This window comes from Hyperolius riggenbachi, chromosome 2 (genome assembly GCF_040937935.1).
Source record: "Hyperolius riggenbachi isolate aHypRig1 chromosome 2, aHypRig1.pri, whole genome shotgun sequence".
NCBI lineage: Eukaryota > Metazoa > Chordata > Amphibia > Anura > Hyperoliidae > Hyperolius > Hyperolius riggenbachi.
In genome coordinates, this window is record NC_090647.1 from 294,414,068 (window position 1) to 294,427,001 (window position 12,934).

General features: G+C 40.6%; 1 protein-coding gene across 1 annotated transcript in view; it reads right to left on the reverse strand.

Moving 5' to 3' along the window:
- Positions 1-12,934, reverse strand: part of TMEM50A (transmembrane protein 50A) — a 28,508-nt gene continuing 15,574 nt past the window's right edge. Inside the window, exons 4-7 of the mRNA XM_068265421.1 lie at positions 12,665-12,732; positions 8,746-8,838; positions 7,087-7,147; positions 1-282 (exon numbers count right to left, since the gene is read on the reverse strand). Coding sequence (XP_068121522.1) covers positions 237-282; positions 7,087-7,147; positions 8,746-8,838; positions 12,665-12,732 — 268 coding nt within the window. The 3' untranslated portion in view covers positions 1-236. The remainder of the gene's footprint in view (positions 283-7,086; positions 7,148-8,745; positions 8,839-12,664; positions 12,733-12,934) is intronic.

A 12,934-nucleotide genomic window follows, 5' to 3' on the forward strand; every position in this document is an offset into this window, starting at 1 on the left:
TATTATCAACTGATTTTAATTAATCTTTCACATTGTTTTCTTACAAAATCCACATCAAAACGAGACAACATTTGTGTTATAACGAAAAAGTGCAAGACTTGGCTATTTTATCATTTCTTACATAATTGAAAATCTGTAAATATCAAAAGATTTGCATCTGAAAAAGTCTTATATGCTGTAGCTAGGAATGTGCATTACAAAAAGATACATGGATAGTTTGACGAGGATGACGATATCTACTGCCATAAATCTTCAGTTCGACCAAATTTGAACACCAGACCCCTATGAAAACAAAAGCGGATGTTTCACAGTCTGAGATAGCATCATTTTATTTCACAAAAGCCAGTATTTGCATTTATAAAAAAATAATAATAATAAACTAACAGGACACACAGCATCACAATGAAACACAATTAGAGTTGAAAATAATTAGAACTTGCACTGTAACAAACAGGTAAAAAGGAACAAGTAGTACAAGGAACAATGCACTTTTTCAAATAATCTTAACAATGTTCTTTAAACTAAATATATGCCGTTTACTTGCAAACTCATGGTGCCCCTCAACAGAAAATGAGACTGATATTATATTTAAATTTCCTTTGTGGCCATTTTAAGCTATAGCTAGTCATTGATTTTAAAGGACACTTTAGCAAGAGGGTTATGGAAGCTACCATATTTATTTTCTTTTAAGCAATACCAGTTGCCTGGCTGTCCTGCTTATCCTCTGACTCTGACTAATACTTTTAGCCATAGACCCTGAACAAGTATGCAGCAGATCAGGTGTTTCTGACATTATTGTAAGATCTGACAAGATTAGCTGCATGCTCGTTTCTGGTGTGATTCAGACATATTGTAGCCAAGTAGATCAGCAGGGCTGCCAAGCAACTGGTATTGTTTAAAAAGAAATAAATATGGCAGCCTCCTTATTCTTCTCATTTCAGTTGTCCTTTAAGTAACTGTTTGATTAGCTCCAGTGAAAATAAATCTAAAATTATTTGGTTTTATATCAATCACTAGGTGCCTAGTCTTGTTTATTTTACCAAGTAAAATAAAGGTTCCTCTATCTCCCATTCAAAGCAATCCAGCTAAACTGTTTTCAGCACCATCTAGTGGCCTGTTTGTATAGCACAAATGAAAGGTTAAAAAGCACCTTTCCTATTACAGTGGACCTGAACTCTTGCCTAGGACAGAAGGAAAGCATATAGAAATGCACCCTGTATGTATTGAGAGATTAGCCTAATTCCCCCTCATCTGTGACTAAGCACAAGTTGTAATTTGATACCTCCGCCGCCTGACATGACAGAAACCCAATTGGTAAACACAGGATGTTAACAATATATCTGCTTCCATGACAGCAGGAAGTAGAAACACTGCAAATTTATTGCAGGATTTGTATCAGCTGTAGCAAAGATTTTTTTTTTTAAAGTTATGCTGTTGCATATGTTCTAGAGCAGAAAGGAAGTTCTGAGTTCAGGACCACCTTAATGCAGAGGCAATATATAAACAATAAGCTACATAATATCTATTCTCTTCTCTCCTATTTTTACAGCTTAAAGTACATCTGAACAGAGGGATATGGTGGCTGCCATATTTATTTCCTTTTAAATAATAACAGTTGCCTGGCAGTCCTGCTAAATATGTCAGCCTCCATTTCCCTTTCAGTTCAGGTGTGCTTTAAAGGGGCACTATTGTGAAATCCATCCATTAGTAGTTAAAGTGAATATCACAACATGTTAGTGGTAGAAGTGTGAATGAAAAACAAATCATGAAGAAAGCTCAAGCACACTAATCACAGACTCTCTGTGTAGTTAGCGATGGAGCTGCAGAGTAGCTCACCCCCTTGTGGGGCCTAACAAAAGCAGCTGGAGTTCTAAAACAAACATTATCTCCCTACATGCATGTTGTAGGAACATTGGTATGTTCCTAACGGCCACAGATCCCCCTCCCACTGCTAGAAAGCTTATTATTCATAGCTGCTACAGTGCAAGGGGCTCTATGCTGCTGTAAGAGCTGCATGGTTCTGTGGAAGTTAGGAACTTGCCTACAGTATGCATGTTTGTTTGTCATAGAACTCTAGCTGCTTTTATCAGCACACACAAGTGAGTGAGTGAATTGCCCTGTAGCTGTCGCTAACTACACAGGCAATGGGATGTCTATAGAGACTGTGATTAGTGCGAGTCATCTGTTTTTACTGTATAGCGTAACGAGGACAGAGGCGCCAAAAGAGTAAAAACAGTAATTAAAAGTTTTAAAAGAATTGCTTAGGAGGCAGTGGTGGACTTACCTCTCACAAGCAGACACAACAAGCTGTGTATTCAGAAATAAATAGATTTATTGGTACACTCCGGGGGGTAGTCGCAACGCGTTTCGCAGGCAAAACCCGCTTCCTCAGGCAATAACAAACGGAGTACATACAACTGGGGACAAGAGGCACAATTGGTATATAATCTCGGACACATGCATATGTAAATTAAACAAGTAGGAAGTGATAAACGCACATATACACAAACTATACAAAAAATACAAAAAATTGCAATAATGCTTGTAACACTCAATGTTAGCTATTATGCTGTAATGGGGAAGTGGGTGTTTATACAAGTGAGAGGGCAGGAGGGGCCCAGAGTAGAATGGGGATATACTGATGTGTATAATAAAAATAAAAATAAAGATAAAAATAAAAGACAAAAAATAAATAAAATGTGAGTGGATGGGGGGATATATATAGGAGAATGTGCGTATACAGGGCGAGATGGGGAGAACTTATAGAGGGGGGGGGGAAGCGAGTATTCCAATGGGGTGTGTGTGTAAGGGACAACAATGAGTGGAAAAGGTGATATAGGCAATGTTATTCTGGCTGTAAGGTTTGGGGGAGAGTCATAAGGGAGCATAGCGTCAGGCGCTCAGTGAGCGTAGCATGAAGAGGAACATTGTGTCACCTGTTAAGCGCATATCATATGTGTAGCTTAATGTGATCCACTTACCAGCAATACGTCCGGGTAACACCTGGCGCCTCGTTGCCATGGTGTCCCGGGTTTGCTGTTTAAAAGTGTCAGTGTGGTGCTCATCAGCCAATCAGGGTGCGGGGGCTGGCATCTATTTTCCCGCCTCGCGGGATCACCTGATTCATGCGACCATGCCGTCGCATGTAGATGATGTCCTGTGCGGGATGTGGACGCGTATTGTTGACGTAAGCCTGAGGGTAGTATTCGTGTCGGCGGAGGAAGCCCTTCTGACGTCATCATATTAAACAGTGTTTTCTTCAAGTGCGTGGGTATTCTATTATACCCACGCACTTGAAGAAAACACTGTTTAAAAGAATATCAACTGAGTATAGTCTTCACACTAATTTACTGTCCACAATCAGATTTTTCTCCCCTCAACAGTAAGCCTGCAGCCCAGCCAGATTTGCCCATGACCAACATGGCGGAGGGAGACTCGACGCATGCGCAGTATAAATGCGTGACGTCAGAAGGGCTTCCTCCGCCGACACGAATACTACCCTCAGGCTTACGTCAACAATACGCGTCCACATCCCGCACAGGACATCATCTACATGCGACGGCATGGTCGCATGAATCAGGTGATCCCGCGAGGCGGGAAAATAGATGCCAGCCCCCGCACCCTGATTGGCTGATGAGCACCACACTGACACTTTTAAACAGCAAACCCGGGACACCATGGCAACGAGGCGCCAGGTGTTACCCGGACGTATTGCTGGTAAGTGGATCACATTAAGCTACACATATGATATGCGCTTAACAGGTGACACAATGTTCCTCTTCATGCTACGCTCACTGAGCGCCTGACGCTATGCTCCCTTATGACTCTCCCCCAAACCTTACAGCCAGAATAACATTGCCTATATCACCTTTTCCACTCATTGTTGTCCCTTACACACACACCCCATTGGAATACTCGCTTCCCCCCCCCCTCTATAAGTTCTCCCCATCTCGCCCTGTATACGCACATTCTCCTATATATATCCCCCCATCCACTCACATTTATTTATTTTTTGTCTTTTATTTTTATTTCTATTTTTATTATACACATCAGTATATCCCCATTCTACTCTGGGCCCCTCCTGCCCTCTCACTTGTATAAACACCCACTTCCCCATTACAGCATAATAGCTAACATTGAGTGTTACAAGCATTATTGCAATTTTTTGTATTTTTTGTATAGTTTGTGTATATGTGCGTTTATCACTTCCTACTTGTTTAATTTACATATACATGTGTCCGAGATTATATACCAATTGTGCCTCTTGTCCCCAGTTGTATGTACTCCGTTTGTTATTGCCTGAGAAAGCGGGTTTTGCCTGCGAAACGCGTTGCGACTACCCCCCGGAGTGTACCAATAAATCTATTTATTTCTGAATACACAGCTTGTTGTGTCTGCTTGTGAGAGGTAAGTCCACCACTGCCTCCTAAGCAATTCTTTTAAAACTTTTAATTACTGTTTTTACTCTTTTGGCGCCTCTGTCCTCGTTACGCTATACCTAATATCCACCCTTGGTGGAGAAGGTTACCCCAATTTTTTCCTGTCTACAGAGAGCGACTTCTTATTCCTGAGTGAGGACAGGCTAAATTCCTCACCTGCCCATACAGTGGTTGCCTGGAGGTAACCCTGGTTTGTGAGTATATCACTGTACTCTTCTACATTTACCCATTGTCTTAACCTACTACACTATATTTGGCTCTCGGTTCTTCTTTTTTACATACATCTGTTTTTACTGTTTCTTCATCACTTGTTTTTCTTGCACACTTCTACCATTTCCACAGAGTGTTATTTACTTGACCTACTAATGGATATTTCACAGTAGCACTCCTTTCACCAATGCAAGTGTTGCTTGATAACAGCCTTCAAAGTAATTAGCAGTTAGTGGATTTGCTAGCTTGGCCTTCCACTTTCTGGGTCTGTGGAGAATAGCATATCAGAGATATTTTCCCATTACTACTACTGGTAGTTTTTAAATTGATCTTATTACCATTGTATTTAAGTTCTAACGTATAAAGTGGTTTGTAGTTTCTTGTGTGTGACACCCCAGACAGAGTTCTAAAACACACTAAGCTCTGCATTGTGCAAATGCATTGCCAGTTGATAAAATACTAAAAGGGAGCAACACAGCATCAACATAACAGAACACACTGCATTACACTGGTGCAGACAAGCACTGGTGTAATGTATAGACTTTGTACTGCGGAAAGCCTGAACTCCATCTGGGTCAATAGAATTGAAAGCTTGAATTGCGTGCAGTGGTAATAGATGCGTAGAACGCACTACCATCTGTAGAAAAAGGTTTGTGGGAAATTCTGAAAGTAAAAAACACAAATAAACAATTCAGCTGATGGGCCACTGAAGGCCACACATAAAACGGAGGTTGCCCTTATTATTATTAATTGTATTTATAAAGCTCCAACATACTATGCAGCGCTGCACAATAGATAAATGGGTTAACATACAAGGTAGGACATACAGAAAACTCACAACAAAACAAGGTCACTTAGCATACTCCGATTCATTATGGTTGGAGAGCAGTGGAGAGTCTGTATAATTCCACAAACCTGGACTGGATTCTTTAAAAAGCTTCCTGATATTAGGTGACAAATGTCTGCAATCCTCGCCTGTGTCATATCACATCATAGTAAGAGTACAAAAATGTAAGTGAAATAACAGCTAGGCTATTGTAGCATATACACACATAGGGAACACTTTTTATAATGAAACCAGGACTAGCTAAGTCTAATGTAAAAAAACAAAAACAAAACCAAATCACTATGTGTGCCGCACATAACCACTACTGTACGACTGCAATGATCTTTTGTGACCTAGGTGACCGTTCTAAAATGTTGTTCCCGAATAATAGATAATTAAAATACAGACCAGATCCCATATGCAATTAACTTTTTCTCCAAAGTTTTCTCCTAGGTTATATTTTCACACCTTGTTAATAAAAATCCTTTTAAAACTACCAGCAAGCAAGAAAAAAAAAACTCAAAATAATTTTGATAGTACTTTTTCACCCACTTTTTGGTACTTTTTTCAATTGCAGAATTCTGAAACGTTATTTTAAAAGAGAAGATGAAAGATTATCTCCACGAATAATTTGGAGAAATTGTTCACTGCATAAGGGCCCAGGGGCCATATGCAATTAACTTTTTCACCTGAGTTTTCTCCTAGGAGATAATTTTTCATCTTCGAATTAAAATACCTTTCCAGCACATTTCAACTAAAAAAGTATAAAAAAAGTAAATGAAAAGGGACTATCAAATTATTTTGATCATTTTCTTGCTTTCAGATGGCTTAAAATGCATTTTATTGACAAATTTAAAAATATCACCCAGGAGAAAACTCAGGTGAAAAGGTGAATTGCATATGGCCCCAGGTCTCTAAATTGTTATTTAGGTTCTCCAAACTTAGTGAGTAAGGGCCTCTGTCTGCAAAACAGCTATATTAAAAAGCCTGATTGTAAATATATGTTTCAGGCCTATCTTTTAGCGATGGAATGGTGATAAAATGAAGTACCGTAGTTCTACAAAAGGACAAGTTAACTGCTTCCAGACCAAGTTGGTTGAACTCTACGTCCTGCAGGTGGCTGTGCACCTCTGACAGGACATAGATTTAAACTTCCCCGCCACTACCACCAATCGCGTCACTCTCTCCCTGCCGCAGTTCACTATGACGGCAGAGCTCTGTGAGCCGGTCAGGAGTCAACATAATCGGCAGAGCTGTGATCACTGTGAGCCAATCCCATTGGTTTACACTGATGGACAGGGTCAGAAGCCAATGAAAGTGGCTCCGGACCGACAAATAGAGCTCTGCCCTCATAGAGAGGGGCCTGCGGCAATGGGTGGCGTGACCGGAGGGTATGTGAGGCGATTCGTCGGTAAGCAATATTTTATGGTACCAGCAGTCTCTCAGATTGCTGGTATGCAAGGGGTTTAGCCTTGCTGGCATTTGAGTAGTTACCCAAGTCACAGTCCAGCTACTGCCTTCATGGCCTTCAACACTTGCCTTGGTGGGACTACTTACCACGATAAGGACAAATAATATCTAAAACTAAGCACAAGCACAATAATTACTTACCCAAAGAAAATGAAAGCATTTTGAAAAAATATGGCTATGCCAGGATAGACTGTCTTGACATCTATGGGGAAAAAAAAGAAAAAAAAAAAGGTATCATTAGTATAATTATTTTTGTCTAAGAGAATATAAATGGCCAAGAGTCCTTTCACACTTTGCCAGTTGTGTCAAAATCATCACGTTGCACCACAAATGCAATGATAGCCCTATGGAGCTATCACATTGATCCCGAAGCAGTGTGACAGGCTCCTTTGGGATAAGTCAGTGGGTGCACTTGTGTTTACAGGGTAGCTTGCGTGTTTACATTGGCAGTGAGGCATACTTTGATGGTACTGTATGCCTCACTGGTCTCGCCACACTGTTAACGTGCGATGCAACTATTCTGTACCATTGCTGGGCAACTGTAGAGTAATCACCTAGCAATAATCTCCTCGTAGCATCAAAGGAGCCTAATTGTCGATCCTGCTCCAACACAAGAGACAGTTCCCACAAGTAACCAGTGACAGATCATAGGCCTAGTGTGTCAGTGTCACACAGCCCTCAGGTGTATCAATTTGGCCTAAGTGAATGCGTTTTATATGAATTACAGACAAGATATAAATAAAGCATTGTATATTTTACCATCACTGAAATAGTGAAGAAGACTGTATTGCTGGTTAGAAAGAGTTAAAGGGAACCTGAGATGAGAGCCTGAATTATTTATTTCCTTTCAGACAAAGTAAGTTGCCGACTGTCCTGCTAAACCATTGCTTCCAATACTTTTAGTCATAAACAATGAAATATGATCCAGATCAGATATTTCTGACTGGACTAACCTCTTACCTGTTTCAAATGTGTGATGCAGACCCTACTGATGCCAGAAAGATCAGTACGGCTGCCATGCAACTCGTATGGTTTAAAAATGAAATAAATATGGCAGCCTCCATATGTCTCTCACCTGGGGTTTCCTTTGCAGAGAGAAAGTGGGCTGGGTGAAAAGATCTGTGGTGTGAAAAAACCTGGCTGGTGCCCTCTACCCAACTATCATGAGGGTGGTGAGGGAAGGGGAAGAATCTGAACAGCTTTCTTGTCTGTAAATCTACACAGTCATCTTGTCAGGATATGGAAATGTAATGGTTTTGTTACATAAAGTACAAATAATATGAATACAAAAGGGTTAAAAAGCTTAATTTTATTCCTAGGCATGCCAGATATTGGCTATGGAGTAAGAAGGGTTCAAAACACAAGGGGGGGTTCTCAATGTAGCAGCAAAAAGGCTTGGTCCCTTTGAGTATGCTGGAACTAGACATCTATTAGTATTAGTGTGGTTGCCTCCATTACCTTCATTAATGATGCGCACCATCTCCTCACTGCCTGCCTGAAGCATAAATGAACGGAAATGGAAAGGACTGCTCTGCTCCACATAGATGCCTAGTCCCAGCGTACTCAAGAGGAGACCTTTTTGCTGGAAACCTTGATAGTCACCATGGACAAAGTCAGGTGAGAACATTCCTTTCCATTTCCTGCAATCTTTCTATGTGATCTGCACAATTATTTGAGTGCTGCATGTTCACTGTTTTATACTTCAAAGAAGGGAGAAAAGACAAAGATAAAACGGTAGTTAATTTATCATAATGTTATAGCTACAACTGACAATTAGATGCAAGATAAAACTTTATCTACCTCTTGTCACATAACCACCAAATAATATCCACATTGATGCGATCAGGGATCCAAAGGACAACATGAATCCGATAAAAAGCCAAATTCTTGCACCTAGAAAATACATTTGAACATATTTATTGAAAAATTCCGTAGGAATGCTATAGTGAGGTAAAGTGACTACATAACATTCAGGGAGGGATCACACTTGTGTCTGCGGCAATCATTTTGCTGCACAATATGTGCATTTTAAAGATTATTTTTCAAACAAATTTTTACAACAAAAACATACAAACACATTGAAAGCACATTGTGTCCATCTGTCAATCAAATTAAAAATTCAGCAGCTTACCAGTGCTGCTAGCATACGTTATCAAAGAGACACAAGATAAAGTCTATGAACTCCTACATAACCATGTTTCACATACCCATTATCTAAAGAACGAGAGATACTTCTCCCCCTATGCTTATTACAAAAGTAGTGTGTCACATGGCTGCCCCCATATGATCTCATGACAGTCCCTTAGCCTCCCTTCTTCCAATAGGAGGGATGATAATAAGTCAAGGTCCCATAGGCCCATAGGAACATCTACTTGGGAACCTCAGCCAATAAAAACAAAACAAAACTGGGACTTGTGAGCACTGTACAGAAAAAGAGGAAATTAACTGGGTATACGATACCTCTCACATCGGCTAATGTAAGGTACACAATTTTTTTTTTTTTACAGTAGCCAGTGATTGTAGGAGGAGACACAGGCATTGTGTGGAAAAATAGTGTAGGCTGTATCTTATTTTTGATGCAATGCAGAACAGCACATGCCTCCTAAAAATGCAGCAGCCACATAGACCGGGATTGCATGCGTTTTCCTAATGTAGCAAAAACACAGATGTTTGCAAGTGTGATCCCCCTAACCACAAAGCTATCGTTCTTGATCATTCACCGACAATAAATAATTCAATTTGGGTTCTGAAAAATAAAATATTTAGGCAGTAAAATATATATGTTTAAGTCAAGGGGCCTGCAGTATTAAGATTCTCCTGAGCTGAAGTACAAGAAAGTTTTTCCAGACAAACCTTGTTAGGGTCTATTAATATTGTCTACTGTTAGGCATTTGTCACCTAACCTGGATGCCATGGGACTATAGAGAGAGTTACTGAAAGGTTAGTGAATTGGTGTTTGTGGCAGGGTCCTCCACCCAGTGTGCTCATCTTCCCCACCGTATGGACTCAGTGACTCGTCTTCTACATTTAGCACCAGCATGGTGGCGTAGTGGTTAGAGCTCTCGCCTTGCAGCACTGGGTCCCCGATTTGAATCCCAGCCAGGCGAACATCTGCAAGGAGTACTTCGGGCAACCTGGTTTCCACCCACATCCCAAAAAACATACATATAAGTTAATTGCCTTATTAATATTATTATTGATTTATAAAGCGCCAACATATTCTGTGGCGCTGTACAAAGTACAACGGCCCTAGACCAAGTACTAAAGTATAAATTGGCCCTACATTATGATACATGCACTACACGATACACCCAGACATAGGACTATGGTAGGGACTAGATTGTGAGCCCCTCTGAGGGACAATTAGTGACAAGACAATATACTCTGTACAGCGCTGCGTAATATGTCGGCACTATATAAATACTTAGAGACACTGAAGCGAAAAAAAAAATTATGATATAATGAATTGGTTGTGTAATACGGATAATTACTAGAATTTTAGTAGCAAAGAAAATATTCTAATATTTTTATTTTCAGTTATATAGTGTTTTTTATAACATTGCATCATTCTCTATTATTTGCAGTTTAGACACTACTCAGCAGTCTAATTGGGTTCAAGAGCTCACTAGCCTTCTCTGTAAAATCTTTCCGCAGAGAGAAAAAAAAAAAAAAAAAAAAAAAAGATACATTGTCTTTAAAGCCTAATCTACACGGAGCGATCCGGCGGCTCGATTAGCCGCCGGATCGACTCTGACGCAACCCCACACGTACCCGCGTCGGATTCTATCCCCCCTCGTCCCCGCTTATCTTCAGCTCCATTCCCTGCCATTGTCCGCTCGTGGGGAACGAGCAGGGAATTGGCCGCGGTGAGATCGGACCTGTCGGATCTTATCAATCGAGCCGCAACAGCGGCTCGATTGATAAGACACATCGGAGCGAGTAGACCCAGCTTTAAAGCTTATTATCTCACGTGTCTGGGAGAGTTCTCTGCGACTTTGAAAGTCGTGGAGCTGAATGGCTAATTTGCATAGATAACAACTGGAGTCTCTTAGCTCTTCCTTTACTGGAAACAATATTAGACTCCTGTCTCTGCTGCTAATGTTTTTTTTTTCTTAACTGTACTACACATACAAATCATATAATTTTTTTTCCGCTTCAGTGTCTCTTTAAATAAATCCCTACCTTGAAATCTACGTACCATCATTTATTGTTACATCACTATTTTGTGTAGAATTCTCATCACTGTAATGCCCCTGTGTAACATTGTTATGGTTGCAATGCATCCCCATCTATTCTACAGCACTGCATAATATTTAAGCGCTTTATAAATAACGTTTAAAAATAATAATGTGCTATTGCAGATTCATTGAATATGGCCCAGTGGTGCAACTACTGGGAGAAGGCCAGGGATATCTTCACCATCTACCCACCAGGTAACCACAGTCCACCCCCAAAATACACAGCAGTGCAGAAAATCAGAGAAGCCATTTACCTGCTCCAGCTCCTCTTCACTGCTGTGTGCAGCAACCACACGGCAGTGACAATATAGTCATGGGATATGCATGTACACTCTGGAGCTGTAGAGTTGTGTGTCAGCAGGTAGCTACAGATACAGGTGCGATAGTGCCGTTATGTAGTCACACCTGTCATGGGAGGAGTTGTTGGCTTGGCAACACTTGTTATGGAGGGGAAAGAGGGAGAAATGCTGCTCACACTTATGTTGGGGTAGAGGGAGTTGGATATGCTGGGCACAGTTATGTAGAATAGGAGAGACATACTATATGCTGGCCATGCTTGTTATAGGGGTACTGGAATGGTGGCTGCCATTATTATTGGTTGAAGGGGGGGGGGGGGGGGCTACATTTGATATGGTGGTGAAAGGGCACTCAAGGTAGCCACATTTGTTATAAGAAGGGGGACATTGCCACACTGGAAGAGACTCTTTCATTACCCCTCTTTCACAAACGGGTGGTGCTGACACTATCTGCTGAGCCCCGATCACATGTAATAACATGTAATCAGAAGTTAGAAGAGAAGTTGGGAGTGTATCGCAACTGGTGGAGGAAGAGAAGAAGCTGGTCCAAAATTTAAAATATACAGAATTTCGTGCACTCCTCACACCACACACTATCCTCAAAAAACAGGAATACCTTAGATGACACTCAATAATACTGGTAAAAGTTGGATCGCTGACTGTCACAGATGTATGTGGCACACTATCATAAATTATGTTACTTAATACAGCTTTGCTGTATTAAGTAACATAAAGAAGCTGGTCCAGCTTCAGGAACAGGTAACTTATTGCTCCCTGTGCCTCCCTGCATGACCTCCGTAGTCAGAACAACGAGTTCTGCCAGATGAGGTTAAAATCAGTGCAGCATCTTCAAATGAAATATTTCACACACACACACACGCACATTGAAATCAACCAAAAACAGTTTACACTCTGTCCAAATCCAGAGTTTTCCAAAAGTAAATAATTTATCCACATTTCACCATGTTTAACACGGGACTTACAATCTCCTGGACAGAACAAGTGCTTCTGATGCTGAAACCAGGATAATTAATGTAAAAGAGGTTATCCTGAACAACTGACTGCCTCTTTAATTAATTGCTTATAGTGAACATGTACACACTTGTTATTCAAACACAAAAACTTTAGCCAATGTGTACTTTACTTTGTCTTTGGAAAAATACAATATGTAAGCAGTTTTAATACCTGTTTGTCCCATGCATCCCTCACTGTAGCTGTCACCACGAACCTGTCCATTAGACACTGCATTAATCCTGCAAAATTATGTACAATGTTATGGCTTGACATGCAAGATATTTAAAGTACAGTACAAGAGAAATGCAATTGCATTATTGAAGGTGAAAATCTTTAACGTCCCAACTCCTGTCCAACTTCACTCCTCTTCCTGTGTACTCAAAGCACCATGTTCTCCAGCACACCTCACACTGTTTTCACAGGTCCTAACTTTTTTTGATA